General features: G+C 38.8%; 1 protein-coding gene across 2 annotated transcripts; it reads right to left on the reverse strand.

Moving 5' to 3' along the window:
- Nucleotides 1–1,151: 1,151 nt before the first annotated feature.
- Nucleotides 1,152–16,273, reverse strand: atad1b (ATPase family AAA domain containing 1b). 2 transcript variants are annotated; one of them, XM_007896907.2, is made up of 10 exons: nucleotides 16,194–16,273; nucleotides 12,351–12,538; nucleotides 10,521–10,619; nucleotides 5,602–5,722; nucleotides 5,128–5,328; nucleotides 4,635–4,741; nucleotides 3,688–3,777; nucleotides 3,442–3,492; nucleotides 2,759–2,895; nucleotides 1,152–2,290 (listed from the first exon to the last, which is right to left on the reverse strand). In XM_007896907.2, the coding sequence occupies exons 2-10, from the start codon at nucleotides 12,522–12,524 to the stop codon at nucleotides 2,173–2,175; spliced, it is 1,098 nt and encodes a 365-aa protein (XP_007895098.1). In that variant the 5' UTR covers nucleotides 12,525–12,538; nucleotides 16,194–16,273; the 3' UTR covers nucleotides 1,152–2,172. The 2 variants fall into 2 exon arrangements, with proteins under 2 accessions (XP_007895098.1, XP_007895105.1); XM_007896914.2 differs by lacking the exon at nucleotides 16,194–16,273 and adding an exon at nucleotides 16,075–16,167.
- Between the last annotated feature and the right edge of the window lie 469 nt (nucleotides 16,274–16,742).

The raw sequence follows: 16,742 nt of genomic DNA on the forward strand, positions 1-16,742 counted from the left end.
TCCACATGCCTGATAATAAACCCTCAAGAAAAAAGAAATAATAAATTGGTCACTTCAATCAACAACTGTTTGTCGGATACTGCTTTGCGCAATTGGCTGCCATGTTTCGTCTAGAAGATGTGAAAAACACTATATCAAATGCAAGGATTATTTTATTATTATGATGTCCCTATAAAAGGTTTGCATAAACAAAAGGATAGAAGAGGATAGGAAAGAGATTTCAAAAAGTGGAAAGTAAGTATCAGTGTACACAATTGCTCATAGCTTTGCTCTCTAAAACTAAATATTACCTCAAGCTTCCACATGAAGAATGATTTTCATGTTTCTCTGAAATTATTATATTGTGTAAATATTCCAGGATACAATAAAACCTAGACATCTGAATATATTTAAAAGATTATTTACCATTTTTTCCGTGCATTAGATTAGTGATAAATTGAGAACCATCTCGAATGACAGCATTGAATCTTCTTACATCTTAACCTTCGACAAGGACAAGCGTCCAGTGATATAAAGGCACCAGATATATTAAAGAACAAAATATCAAAACAAAGATTGACCATCGAGGGCAAATGTGAGTGATAGCAGTAGACAACTGGCTTAGTTGGAAAATATACTGCAGTTATACAAAGAAAGCAGTAATGCACATAGATGCTTCATTGCAGTACTGAGTAGCAAAATGCTAATTTATACCCATTGAAAATCTTAATTTTAAACATCCTTTAAATGGTACTAAGATGGGACTATAACATAGCGAGGAAGGAAGGAAAATGGAGTGCAATTTCCAATGAGTATCATCAGCAGTTACCTCAAAGGTACAAGACTGAGGTACAAAGGCGCTTTATAAATGGAATCTTGTTGTTGTTGTTGTTTTCTGGGAACAGGTTACCTGCTCTTCTGACAATTAATGCACAGCAGCACCAGCGAGCCTAAACTGATGCTGATAAACCGCACAATCTGATTGGTATCTGATAATTATTTAAATATCTGATAATTATTTCAAATACATTTTAAAATGTCACAATTAAATTTGAAAATGATGAAATGGTTGGAATTTAGAAAATTGTATGGCAAGCACTGGGCCTGTGAGGACTTTCCTACTATTTCTAACGGGGGCTGTTTGCCAAAGACTGTTCAAATTGTACACAATAACATGTTAAATGGTGTTTTTTTATTACTTATGATGTGCCACACACATTACATAATTTTTATGCTGTAAAATATCAGCAAAAAAATCACTTGATATATATATATATACACACACACTTATACACACACACACCCCTCTGTATGCTGTGCGAATTTTGAGACAATGTGTTGGTCACATGAGTTTCACAATCTCTTGAAAAAAATTTAATTCTGAAATAGTGCTCCTTCTTGAGGCTTGATACTGCCATGTGCAAGTCTTTAAAGACAACAGTAATGGTAAACTTGCCAGTATCATTGAATACATATTTACAGGGCTACCACATTAAGTTCCAGTTAATAATGAAGTAAGGAAGTACAGACATGATGTGCAAGAAATTACAGACTTTTAGCCATTTAATTTACAATAAACACAAAATTAAAAATACACTTAAAAAGCATGGCCAACCTAGTTTGTAATGAAATAACAAAAATAGCCTGTGGTTCAACCAGTGTCAGAAACTGAATTTGAACAGTTTATTCAAATTATTTATTAAGAGTTTCCAGAGTTCTCAAACAAACACTAAATTATGTAGATTACAATACAGTCTAAAATTATTTTTATTGTTTTTAAAAACTCCACTCTGGTTTTCCACAGAATATTTATCTTTCAAACAGTAGTCCTTTAGCATTAAATCTGAAACAATGATACTAATGTATTCACAATCTGAACCAATATACACAAAATCCTAATTCAAGTAAGTATCTGCACAACTCCAATTGAAACAGGAATTACACAATAGATCAATGTGAAGTTTTTTGTGAATACAGACCTGCAAAGTTTGGTTCAGTTTAGGTACACATTTGTTTGATGTGTGGCACTGAATTTTCCCAGAAATATAACAAATAAAACCTCCACTTTTTTTCCCCCTTTCCCCATACATTATATTGTTTTCCCCAACAGCAGAGAAACCATCACATACAGCAAAGCCGTAATGCAAAACAATGCAGCTTAATCTATAGTCTCAGAAATTGGACAGAAGTCTATCAGTCGACAGTGAGATGCATCAAACCATTTGGAACAGTAGCTTCTTTAGACCGCCTCATCTTTCCTATTGCCTTTCGAAGGTCCTGCTGTTTGATGGGTCGAATCTCCTCTTCAGTACTATTAAAATAGATTATTTGAAGCATGCTGATAGTTAAAGGAAGGTATTACATTTAAAATTACTCATCTAGTCTTAGCACTATTGGAAGTTTTTACCAGAAATTACTTTTGTAATGCTGTAGATAGATGAAGGTGCACAATGTGAAAGCTACAAGAGATGTGTAGTACTGAAGGGCTAAAAAAACACATTTATTAATAACATTCTATAAATTGACTGCCTTTCCAGATCAGTTTCACTTGTTTTGTTAAATAATGGCCCAATATTACTGTTGCTTCAATGAATGACCAGACAAAGTAACAGACCCTCAAAGATGACATAATGTAAAATGCATGATACAATATACATTGCATACCTGGTAAATAATACTCTAGCCTTTTCTGACAACCCAATTAGGCCTGCCATTTTAATGCTGACGCTTAACTTTAAAAGTGTATTGTAAAAGTTTAAAGTAAGTGATTTGTACCAACCTCTCTTCGGTATCAGAACAGTTCACATAATCTCGGACACAAAACATTGCTGCATCTCTACACAGTTCTTTCAGGTCACTCCCTGAGAAGCCTTCAGTTTCCCTGGCAATTTCATTCAAATTCACGTGAATATCCACCTGGGCACCAAACACATACTTTGTTACATTTGAAGATAACTGAATTTAACCCCAAATGAATGTTACAATTGAGAAAGTGACACAATGGGAAAAGAGAAAACCACTCAATTCCGCAAGATAAGATGAAATGGGAGAGGGAATAATTTCTGTATTGCAATACTGACTAATTTCCCAAAAGACAATACACAAAATAAATGCAAAGGTGAGCCTTTTCTCTAAAAGACTGATTCTATTAACTCAATAATTCTATTTTCGCTCATGAGATGTACAGTTAATTCACTTTACAGTATATTCTGTGAAGTGCTTTGAGACATCTCGAAAACATGATGAGCCACTATATCAACTGCCAGGATTATAATTATAAACACTACACAGGGACAGAATAAATCTGTTTCACCATGTGCCGTAGAAGACGCACAAGATCAAAACTGACTACAGAACAGAAGAAACTTTTAAAAGATTTAACTCAAGTTTGAAAAATTTTATCAATGTAAATGTAAAACAGAATGGTTATTAAGACCGACCTTTATACAAAATGATACCTACCTTTTCATTTAATAGAATCAAATCCAGTATTAATTCTCGTTGTTTGACATTCTATGAAACAGACAAAATTCAATACATCAGTATGTGGCAGCCAATTTGCACGCAGCAATGTCCCACAAACAGTCATGAAGTAAATGACCAATTTTATTTGGTTATTTACTTCATGGCTTCAGCATCATTACAGAAACAATATTAAATCCTACATAAACTGCATTGCCATTGGATTATTCCTGGATGTGTACTTACAGGCTGATTGATATGAAACCTTGTGGGCATCCTTCGCAAAATGGCAGAGTCAAGATCTTGTGGTCTGTTTGTGGCACCCATTACGATTACCTGTAAAATGCAGATAAAATATATTGATAAAACATTATTGATAATAACATATTTTATAATTGCCATAGAAATAACTTAAATATTTTTAAGATGCATTCTTCAAGACACAAATCTTCAATCATACTCTAAAAATATAGGCTAGGAATTATAATAATTCTACAATTTTTGGGGTCATATATTTTCATATAACTTGAAGGAAAGTATCAATTGAACTATACTTCTAAATCCAAAGGGATGGAAATTCACTTCTATATAAACTTTCAATATGCAGCATTGAAAAGTTTATCTCATATTTCATTTAAAATCAAATGCAGATGTATTGCACTGGTGTCAAATAAGTTTACAGTGATCTTACTATTTCAAATCAGCCACAAGGCGGCGACATAGTTCACTTAATAATTGATTCATGCTGCACAGATGAAAGCGATATTTGAGCCCAATCATCAATGGAAAAAAGTACATATAATTCTCACACCAAGTAATTCAAATTTGTGGCTATAAAGGTTGTTTGATACAACAAGTGTCCCTTGTTTAAAATTGTGGTTGAGGAAGAAGCATGGTCTCAAAGACAAAATGAAAAATTATACAAGCAATGACTGCAAAGGAAGACTATTGTGTCAAACAACCAAAGGTAAACAGAAGCAGTTGTATAGTTATATGGACTAAATCAAGGACATTCATAATATACCTCTGGTCATCAGACTTGCTACTCCTTGCAGATTTTAAACATATCGCATTCTTTGACTAAATACACTTGGCATTTGAGAAAACACAATCCATTCTGCGACATCATTATCCCTCATTGAGGCAAAAAGATGTTATGCAATCAAAATTGTGGAATCAAATATTTTAGTTACCTGACAATTGTAGTCTGTATCAAGGCCATCCCAGAGACTCATGAATTGAGCTTTCATCATGGCTGTAGCTTCATGATCTGAGCTGGACCGATTACGCAAAAAAGAATCTGAAGAACAATAAAAAGTAAAGCATTCTTGTGCAAAAATAAGTTATCTACACTATTCAAAATTAATAATGAATCAATTTATTTTTCTTGGGGTACTCAATGTTAGTTAACATAACCTAAAGTAATTAGTAGCAGGAGCACAGATAGCAGTGTTATTTCATAAAATATGTAAAAAAACTAAATGGAATCTGTTTTTAAAAAAACTAAACATATAGCATCAATGGAGTGATACTGTACTAGATAAGATATTTTGTGCCAGCAAAATACATCAGCACAAAATAGGCTGTATAAATATTTAAGTGGCTGTATAAATATTTATTTACAATTAACATCCTCTCTGACGACCTTGAACAAAATGCTGAAAGGCCCAAAATATGGCTGCTTACCAATTTCATCGATAAAGATGATGGAAGGTTGCAGTTTCACAGCCAGTGAAAAAACAGCTGCAGCTAGTTTCTGAGATTCTCCATACCATTTATCTGTCAGGGTGGATGGCTGCAGATTAATAAATCGACAACCCGCTTCCTTAGCGGTGGCCTTGGCAATAAGAGTTTTTCCACAGCCTGGAGGACCATACAAAAGCACACCTGCAGGTAAAGCACAAACAAGTGTTTTATTAAAAAAANCTAACAATTATTTCTACATTGCACATCAGGATACCAATCAATTGTGAACTTGCATTCCCCCATAATACTTTGTATTCTTCTTTCATTCTAATAAATATATCATAAATATAAATACAAATGAAAGATGTTTCCTCTCAGTCTTTAATTGTATTGCTTCCCCAAAAAAACGTATTAAAAGATCTGAGCTTGCTGCTTGCTTGAAACGGGGTGTATATTGTAGTTCTCATTGTGTACCTTTTGGAGGCTGAAGCAGCCTTGAACCTTCAAACAGATGCCTTTTTTGAATGGGCAATATTACTGTATCTTTAAGTTCTGCAATGACATCATCCAAGCCAGCCACATCACTCCACGTAACCTAGTGAAGGGGAATCAAAGCACAAGAAATGAACCAGCAAAGTTTTGTAAACTGCTACATCTCAGAAATCTTGCAATGAAACCTACAACCAATGACCGTCCATTCTTAACTCCATCTGCAGTACAAATAACAGGGAGCTGAATAAGCTGAAAAGTCCTGCATTGTATGGCAATTACCACTTGCTTATGCTACTCTGAACAGATAATCCAGTAATACCATTGAGTAAAATTGCATACAATTCAAACATTTTGATCGAAACATTGTAGACAAGGGATCATTGAAACATATAGAGAATAATTTCAACCAAGTAGATAGTTGGCGAGTGCCAATATATTATTATATTTAGATACATTTATTTAAAAATATTTTTTAATGATTCTCTTCATCAATCAGTGCCCACCGATCACTGATGCTGCACTTTAGCTTTCAGTCTACCACTCTGGAATAAAATGGATGTCATACCAAAAACATTAGTAATTAATAACATTAATGATCTCACATAATACTAAATAAACTAGCCTTACATAAGTCAGTGGTACACTATATGTAACAAAACTATTAAAATTATAAAATACTAAGACTATATTAGGAATTTGAGTACAAATATTTTTAAACAATTTGTGCTCATGAGAGGCGGGTAACCCAAAATCATATGAGGCCAAGCCTGGTCTGCACACTAAATTCAGTTAAAATGATGGTTTGGAATACTTAAACTGCAGAATTAATAATGTACCAATTGGCATTATTTATATGGTGCTGCTAATGAAGAAGAGAGTAATGTAGAAAACAGGATAGGTTGAATGCAGGGAAAAATGCTGTGCTGATAGAAATATGTGGTAAGCCAGTAAAAATTGTAGCTTTGAATTAAAAGAACTCTGTGCTTGCAGATAGATCAATTCTAGTAAATTAATCCATATTTATGAATGCTGTTTTAAGAACAGAAACAAACCAAAATAGTTAAGGAAAATATTATTTTTCACTTATTTTATCTAACAAGCTATAAATAAATTAGGTGTTGGCTAAACTTACGTCAGCACATTACCTCAGATATTTGAATTTGATAAGCTTGATTCCCATTTTTTGATTCCCATTTTATTGTTCGATACACAAATTACCCTAATTTGAAAAAAAATCTAATGACAGATTTATCTCCAGAAATGAGTTAGTCAAATGTTTGAAATTTTAAAGATCAATTTTGTTGTAGACAGTCGTCTGTTTCACTTTTAAATTATTCATATGCTTAGTGACCTTCCACATTTATCTTCTTACCCTATAGACTGTATTTAAGATCAAATAAACTTGTCATATATATTAAAATATATCTCCTCCAGGTCATCTCCTCCAACCTTCACTGCGAGGAGATGCTGGATTTCCTTGAATCCAAAATCAAGGGAATCCGCTGCGCGGTCACTCCCCCTCCAACTTCCACCCACAACCCACCCCTTCCCTCCCACACTCTGACTCCTACCCATCCTCCCCTACACACTTCGAACCCATTTCCCCACCCTCTGTCACCAAACTGATCCTGTCCCTGAAACCCACCACCTGCTCCCTTGACCCCATTCCCATTCCTTATCTCTCAGTTCCACCTCCTTGCCCCACTAATCACAGACATCATCAACCTGTCCCTCTCCTCTGGCTCTGTTCCCATTTCCCTAAAAACTGCCACCATCACTCCCGCTTTGAAAAAACCCTCCCCTGATACGTCGCAGCTATCAAGGTACTGGGCCATCTCCAACCTCCCCTTCCTGTCCAAGGTCCTTGAAAGAGTTGTCGCCTCCCAGCTGCGCTCTTTCCTCTCCACCCATACATTATTCGAATCCCTTCAGTCGGGTTTCCGTGCTGCCCATAGCACAGAAACCGCTCTGGTCAAGGTCACCAATGACATCTTGACCATCTGCGACCAGGGCTCCCTCTGCCTCCTCGTCCTATCGGCAGCATTCGATACGGTCGACCACGCTATCCTCCTCCACCGCTTGTCCTCCCACCTCAAACTTCAAGGCCCTGTCCTTGAGTGGTTTAGGTTGTACCTCTCCCACCATCTTCATTTTTTTTCAACAAACGGCTTTTCCTCCAGCCCCCGCACTGTCTCTTGTGGTGTCCCTCAGGGCTCTGTCCTCGGTCCCCTCCTCTTCACCCTCTATATGCTCCCCCTTGGTGACATCATCCGCAGACATGGGGTTAACTTCCACATGTATGCGGATGACACCCAACTCTACCTTTCCTCCTCTACCCTCAACTCCACGACCACCGATGTCCTGACAGCTGCCTGTCCGACATCGAGTCCTGGACGAGAGACAACTTTCTTCAGCTCAACGTGCGCAAAACTGAGGCCCTCCTGATTGGCTCACGTCAGCGCCTCCGCACCTCAGGCGCTGACAGCATCAGCATCCAAGGCTGCACTCTCCACCTCTCAAAGCCGTCAGGAACCTCGGTGTTCTGTTCGACCCTGAGCTGTCCTTTCTTCCTCATATCCGCGCCACAACTGGCACCACCTTCCATCACCTCCGGAACATTGACAGACTACAGCACTACCTCACCCCTCACGCTGCTGAAACTCTGGTCCACGCCTTTATCACCTCAAGGCTGGACTATGGGAACTCTCTCTTCGCCGGCCTTCCCGGCACCTCCCTCCACAAGCTGCAGGTCATTCAGAACTCTGCAGCTCGTGTACTGTCCCGCACCAGGCTTCGCGACCACATCACTCCCACCCTCGCTCGCCTCCACTGGCTCCCCATCCCCCAGAGGATCGAATTCAAGATCCTCATCCTCACCTACAAGGCCATTCATGGCCTCGCTCCCTCCTACCTCTCCGACCTACTATCCCCCTACCTACCTGCCCGTACCCTCCGTTCCTCTGGCTCTGGTCTGCTCCACATCCCCCGCCCCAACATCGGTGGCCGGGCCTTCAGCCTCTCAGCCCCTAGGCTCTGGAACTCTATCCCCCAGTGCCTTCCCCTTGCTTCCACCCTTTCCTCCTTCAAGGCCGGTCTCAAGACCTTTCTCTTTGATCGTGCCTTCAGCTACCCTCTCGATTCTCTTACCCTCTCCTCGCTCCCTCCCTTCCCTCCCCTCACCCTGGCCATTTCCCCTCTGCTTGGGTCCTGACCCAACTGTCCAGCGCCTTGGGACGTCCCCCCCGACGTGAAAGGCGCTCTATAAATGAAATGTTGTTGTTGTTGTAAAATCAATACAGGACATTGTAATTATGGTTTTAATTTTTCCTGTTTCGTTTCAGAAATAGTTTTTAAACACTATATATTTTATGTAATGAGCCTTCGTTTGACAATATAATTTGATTCAAAAGCTGGTAGATGTAAAACAACATGTAACAGTTTCCAATATTTTTATTAGCTATCACTTTCACAATATGGAAGCAAATCCTAAATTTGCCCATTGGACTGTAAAACAAATCATAGTTGTTTGATCTATTGTTCAAAAAATAAGGAAAGGGGCGGACGATTTTGAACAAGTCTGATATTGAAGCAGTTAAGCAATCAGAAATGTTAGCATCTGTAGGATTTTATTTTAAAAATCTGACATGTATTTGTTTTAATTTTAAGCTTATACATCAACTCTTAAAAACAGTCAAATTAGTACTCACTACAGATTTCTCTGCTTCAGATCACATGTTGTTTATATTCAAATTATGACTACTAACCCCATATTTATTCATGGATTCAGAATTCAAATCAAGCTGGAATTCCACCTCAATTCACTGATAATATGCCTGATTATTAGAATACAATGTAAAATTGAAACAAAACAAATATTTGTTCAAGACAGTGCTAAATTTAGAAAAAGGAGCTCACTGAAGCTCCAAAACGCTACCACAAAGTGAAATGCAATTCCCCTAAATAGCAAGTTACTCTACCAGAAGAGGTGATGTACATTTCCTGAAAAAATGGAAAAAATACACGTCCACCTGCAGGGCAATGTCATTGTAAGGCACCTTGCTAGAGCGTGAATCTGCTTAAAACACAGGTGCTCTGGAGACTCTGGTGTGGTATACGTCCGTCACGGATTGGCCAGCTTCCTGCATGCAGCACACATGTTCCGTTCCGGAAGCCAATTTACCCAAACCAGGAAGTAATGTCATTGGGGACCTGATAACCAGAAGTGGACCTGGCAGCCACTTTATTTCACACACTCACTGTAAACCAGTGTCTAGTTTTGGGGTCCCCAAAACACCATTGCTCTGAGTAGGACACAGGTTCATACCCATGAAGCCTGGTTTAGTGAGTTCCAGATGTTGGCCCAATTGGGAGCTGGAATTACGAATGGAATAAAACAGATTTTAAATTTGTTGATAACTCAGACCACCCACACTTATGTGGTTACATTGGCAGGTGTACACGAAGCAGGTCATTTGCGTGCTTTCTCTACTGGACGCAAGTTGGGAGGATTTTAAATTACAAATGGAAACACAATGTTAATATTTCCTTCAACCATTACTTTGTATCAATTTACTTCCCAAAATTGTTACTCTCTCTCAGCCTTCACCTCACTACCTACATCTTTTCATTTTTTCTCAATTGTTTTTTCCTTTATTATTTAAATTCCAAATACAAAACGGAATTTTATATCAGGCAACACAATGGTAATGAGGTCTCTGCTCATTAGTCCTGCAACATTTCGCAACTAATGCTATCATTCTATACAGTCACTCTATCTATATTTCACTTTCTGACTGCAAGAGTAATAATAATAGTCCTTGCATTTGGCATAGCGTCTTATCATGTTTTCGATAAGATTAAAATTATAATTTTATACCAACTAAAATTAAAGTGTTTCTTACCTGCATACTCAGGGGGTCGACTAGATGGGCTGCAATGCTCATCTCATATTCCGAGAGCTTGACATTTTTTACACCAATCTGCTTCATGAGTTTTTCTGCCTGCAAGTCAATGAATAAATAATTAATCTCAAATAGATCACAAAGCAGGGGCATTCCCACAGCTATACCTCAATCTTAATTTAATGTCTAGTACTCCAGTACTATTCAGTAGTAACAACTGTTAGCTGAATGCTTACAATTTTGTAGAAAAGAAATTGATTTCATGTAGTCAATGTATTACAGATTAAGATGTCCAAATAGCTTTGCAGGTAAGATTACTGTATAGCAAAATACTGCATATAAAGAACATTTAACAAAAAGCAAATGTGGATCTTTACCCCAGGAGAAGTACAAATTAATCAAACATCTTTAAACGAGGGAGAGAATTAGTGTGCAAGAGAAAGGAGAGAGAAAATCCTTCAAAAATAAAATGGCAAACAGAAAGGTATATTACTGAATTCAACAAGTATTAAGTGACTCAATTTCTGTAGGATATACAGTATTTGTAGATAATTCAATCATTTATCCCACATATATTATGTTTCATTAATAAACCCACAAATAGTGCTGAAACAAAAAGTTTGATGCAGAGAATTAGTAGTGCACATTCCTGACCCTTGTAAAGGATACAAACGTAAATGAAGTTGAACACTTATAAAGAGGACACTATTGCCTCTGAATCTAGTTCTAATTTAGCTGTTTATAAGGTTCACACTTTAATACAAGTTGACTATGTAACAATAACTATAAAATTCATTTGATGCAATACTGTAGGTTAGAAAGGTTTTGCTATCCTTTCCATACTTTAAAATATTGCTGCTAAAGTTACATAATATTCAATGGAACAACTCTGTTTCAAAAGGGATGAGAGAAGTTAACTAGCTCGAACGAAAAAGGGACATGCTGGGAAAAGGCAAGCAAGTCCAAAATATTCTAAGGTACTCTCAATGGGTAATCTGCCTATTTATCTCATCAATGAAACTGGAGGTATAGACATGCATCCTACTGTATTAACATTTTCAGGCAAAATGCCAATAGCCTACTCATCCAATTTTCCCCAAGATTTCTTTGATGTATTTCTCTCTAAATTTAATAACTATGAATCATAGTTTTAGTTGACAGAACATTTTTTAAATCCTTTGTCGCTTCTTATTTTACCAACCATGCTGTTTGTCTGATTCACACGGTTATCATCCTTTTACGAAAAGAATGCTTTCCTGCTTTCCCTATTCTCTTTTGGTTCTGTAATTTGAAGTTATTACCTGGGTTCTTGAATAGTGTACATGATGTGATGTCAGTGTCCAAATTATTGATAACAATTTTAAACAATATTCTATATACCAATCCTTGTGGCATCCACTCATATATGGCTTCAAGTGGAATACAGCAATTCGCATTTATATAGCACCCTTCATCTCAACATGCTCTGCTATTTATTGGTTTTTATCAGCTACCATTTGTTAATCCATCTTAATATATTTCCATCTATTCCATGACTCTAAATCTTATTCTTTAAAACAGTGCTTTCAGAAGTCCATGGAAATAACATCCAGCATCTCAACCATATCCTCTTGGTTTCAATACTGCAAGACAAAGTCCCTTGGGAAGGGCAAACGAAGGTGGACTAATAAAATGCTGTGTGATCCATTTGGGTCAAGGTCAATTAGGCCATCCAAAATAAATGTGTGAATCTGGGCATTTCTTCTACATGTAACCATAAGGTGCTAAAATTATTTCCCAGATATTCTACTATCAATGTTGTTTAAAGTAGAAAATATTTCAAATACTAACCTGCTTTTGTGCTTCCATCTTTTGCTTTCTTGTTGGATCAATGGCATCCACCATCCATTTGATGGTATAATATGTTACTGCACCAAATATTGTCAAACGAAATATTAAACCAACTATTTCATTGCGTGAGAGGGGTCGAGACAAGGATTCAGTTGGGATCTCTTTTAGCACCATCTTTACTTCCAGATCTAAAAGCAAAACAAATGTTAAACATTTGGAATTTGAGGTGTGGTATCAGCAACTTCACTAACAACTGGGTATTTGTATAGCACACTTGCAGAATATCTCAGAGCATTTCAGTGGTTGGTCGGACACCAAGACAGAAGGGGACCATAAGCTCAGCCGAAAAACAGTTATGTGAGATTTAAAAACATGCTGAGAGGGGCGAGATGGAAGGCATTTCAGAGAGTGGGGACTGAATACTCAGCCACTGATGATGGGGCAGAGGATACACAGCAGCCCCATATTATCTGGGGTGAAAGCAGAGGGTGGGGCACAAGATCAGAGCGATAGGGAGAAGCTATTTATACGTGAAGTTGAGGACCTTGAAATTGATCCATTGGAAAACAGGATACCAGAATTTAGGAGATGGGCATGCGGAATTTGGTAAGAATCCCAGCGACAAAGTTCTGCATTAGTTGGATCTTGTGGATGTTGGAACTAGGGAGACCAGCAGGAGTGCATTGGAAAAGTCAAGAGACTGTTTCTCTTCATTTCTGCCACATTTCCCTATCTCATGGAAAATGCCGCAGAAACTCTTATCCACAAAGGTGACAAAAGTGTGGATAAGGGTTTTCGCGGCATTTGGCACGAGATAGGGAAATGTGGCAGAAATGAAGAGAAGCAGTCTTGGTCAGGGACCAAATGTGACGACGGAAGGTGAACTGAGGTTCAAATCAGATGCCACGGTTGTGCACTGATTCAATAAGTTTGAGAGAGAGGCCAGGGAGGTTGAGGATGTCAAAGCAGGAGGTGAGCAGACATTGGCGAGCGCCAGGTTGAATGACTTTTGTGCTGTCCATGTTAAGCTAAAGGAAGTTGTAGAGAAAAATGGGAACAAAAAAAACTTCCCTGTACAGTCTTCTTCAATGAAACGATGTCTAAATTTAGGAAATTATCTTTTTCATTGTATCTTCTGCTAATCAATTGCAATTTGGACCATTGTGTGAGAAAATAGTTACAATGGGCAAATAAATTTCTGCTTCTAGACTTAATGTTGATTCAGCCAATTCATACTGCAACGGATATTACAATAAGCCAAAAGTACAAAAATATTAGAATTTAGTTATCGTTTGTCCGAATATTACAATAAAAATGTTTCATTTATAGAACCTTTCACATGAGTCATGAAAAAATAAGTGCTGAAAATCTGAAATAAGTTATTTCTGGAAATCTAGAACATGTTGGTCAGCTGAAGGCAGCACAGGGTCATTCATACCAGAAATGTTGATCTTTGTCTCTCATTCACTGATCAATCTGTTTTATATTGTCTGATTTTAATCAACACACAGGTGTAATTTTTCATAACTAACAGTTTCAAAAATGGGAGAAAACAAGAGACTGGAATCTGGCAGAGCAACTCAAGTGATTTTATACAGATTGTACGTGTCAGAGAATTATAGTGTACTGAGAGGATGAAGTTGCAAACCAAAAATATACAACACTGGGATTTAAAACAGACTTCTTTCACAAAAGTTTCAATTTGGTTGACTACAATAATAATCCTTGCCTTTGATAATAATAATAATAATATAGCATCTTTCACACCGGGAGAATATCTCAAAGCGCTTCACAGGATTTTACTGTAAAGTAAAATCATCTATTATATTATATTAACTGATATATTATATTCAGTTAATATAACTCTTGCACGTCTGCCTTGTTCTTCTCCATTCCAAGTAAGTAGGAACCCTGTTGTTAATCGATTGGCAGAGACCTGTAGTGTGGAGTCCTGTAGCTCAGTGGTTAGAGCACTCGCCTTGCAAGCGAGACACCTGGGTTCAATTCCAGGCAGGGCAAAACCTTGGGCAAGTTTCCTTACTCCATATGCCTAATAATAATCCCTCCAAAACAAAACAATAATAAATTGGGTCATTTGCAATCCACGACTGTTTGTGGGATACTGCTGTGCGCAATTGGCTGCCGCATTTCGCCCACAAATATATGGGCAATTCACTTTACAGTCTATTCTGTGAAGCACTTTGAGATGTCAAGAAGACGTGAAAAGCGCTATATCAAATGCAAGGATTATTATTATTATTATTATTAAAGTGTAGTGACTAGTTGTATTGTTGATGAATGTGGCAGCCAATTTGCACACAGCAATGTCCCACAAATAATAATCCTTCCATTTGGTATAGCACCTTTCACATTGGGAGGACGTCCCAAAGTGCTTCATAGGATACACTGGAAAGTTTAGTCTATATTTTGTGGGTGAACATAGCTGCCAATTTGTGCACAGCAATGTCTCACAAACCACCATAAGATGAATGATCAATTTTATTTGGGGGAATTGTTGACCACGACAATGGTAACTACTCCCTTCTCTTTTTGAACAATGCCATGGGATCTTTAACGTCCACCTGAACCTGCAAACTGGGCCTCAGATTTAACATCTTTCGAAGGACGGCACCTGTAAAAATGCAACACCCCTCCAGGACTGCATTGGATTGTCATCTTATGCTATACGAGTTCAAGTTCCGACGTGGGGTTTGAGCCCACAACCTTCTGACTCTCATGGGGTGAGAGTGCTACGAACTGAGCCAGGCTGATACATTTGTCATAAAGTGAGTGATCAATTTTATCTGGGGGATTATTGGCCAGGAAAACCAGGATAAATTCCCACCTCTGTTTGAACAGATCCAGTGGATTTTCAACTTCCACCTACAAAGACAGACAATCCAAAGGATGTCACCTCTAACGGTGCAATCCCAGCAGTATATTGGTGGGTCATTCTAGATTATGTTTGGTTAAAGTCTCAATGTGAGGTTTGAACCTTCCGGCTCAGAGGCAGAAAGCTTCCAATTGAGCCAGGCGGATTTTTACAGCACCTATCATAATAGGGAGCATCGGGATATCTCAAAGCACTTTAAAAAGACTGAATGGGAGCCCAAGTTTCGGGAAGGGATACAATTGTTGAATCACTAGTTTGCCTGCATTTCATCGTACCAGCACATTAGTTTGCATTGTAGTCCATAGGACGTTCCCCCCCCAGGACAGAAATGAGACACATCTGCCGCACAACGTTTGAAATGGACTCTTCAGGGGCACCTTCGCCGGTGAAGCTGCTGCTTGAACTTGAAACCTCTCAGTTTCCGTCACTTCGAAAATCGACCTCGTTTTCCCATCACTGGGACCGACTAATTAAAATCCTAATGTAATAGTTGGGGGTTTTTTAAAAAAAAATAACCCCCCCCCACACACACACACACAATTTCAGACTTCCCAGCGAAGCTTTACAATTTCTCAAGGTTAAACTCCGTGTATTGTGACAAATTACCCCCTCCCCACCCCCTCAAAGCCTGGCTCTGCTCTGGGGACGGCCTCTGTTTATATACCCCCCCCCCCACCCCCCGGTTATTACCCGACAGCGACAATGACACAGAAAAAAAAATCCCCCTCCATCTTCCCTCCTTGATGCCGGTCGGCCCTGACCTTCCCGAGCGCCTCTCTTCTCCCCCCACCCTCCCCCGCTGCCGCCGCTTTCTTCTTCTCCACCCTTCACCTTCGTGGCAATCAGATTAACAGCAGCAACATTTTATTTCGCCTCTCCCGCCCACACCCCGGGTACTCCTCGTCGCCTCTGAGGGAGGCCGACAAAGCCGACGCCGCAGAGAAACTCACCTGAAGCCTTCGAGCGCCCAAAGGGAAACCGAAAGGCGGCGCTGCGACCTCTGACCCACCGCCACGTGACAGCGGCCGCGCGCCTGCGCAGGACGACGCGACGTCAGACCGCCGCCACCGCCGCTAACGGCCGCGGCGCGCGATCCCCTTCCGTTCGGCTCTCGAAAAGCACATTTTTTTCTTTTTTTTAAAAAAAACTTAAAGAAACACACGGGAGCCGTCTTTGAAAGGTAAATCTGGCAAAATGATGATGATGATAATAATAATAAAAAAAATCGTTCGGAGTACCGTGTTGATGTCTTGTTCAGCTCTGCAAATGGGTGGTGAGGAGGGAGGGAGGGAGGGAGGGGGTAAATAATAATAATAATAATCCTTGCATTGGATATGGCGCCTCATCGCGTCTTCGAGACGCCTCAAAGTGCTTCGTAGGATGACGCTGCAGAGCGAATTCGCCGAGTTTTATGTTGTGAGGGAAAAGCAGCAGCCAATTGCCCGCGGATGAAACGCTGTTCTTCAAACCGCTTCTGAAAATGGTAATGTAATAAACGA

This window comes from Callorhinchus milii, unplaced genomic scaffold (assembly GCF_018977255.1).
Source record: "Callorhinchus milii isolate IMCB2004 unplaced genomic scaffold, IMCB_Cmil_1.0 Scaffold7, whole genome shotgun sequence".
In the NCBI taxonomy this organism is placed as follows: Eukaryota; Metazoa; Chordata; class Chondrichthyes; order Chimaeriformes; family Callorhinchidae; genus Callorhinchus; species Callorhinchus milii.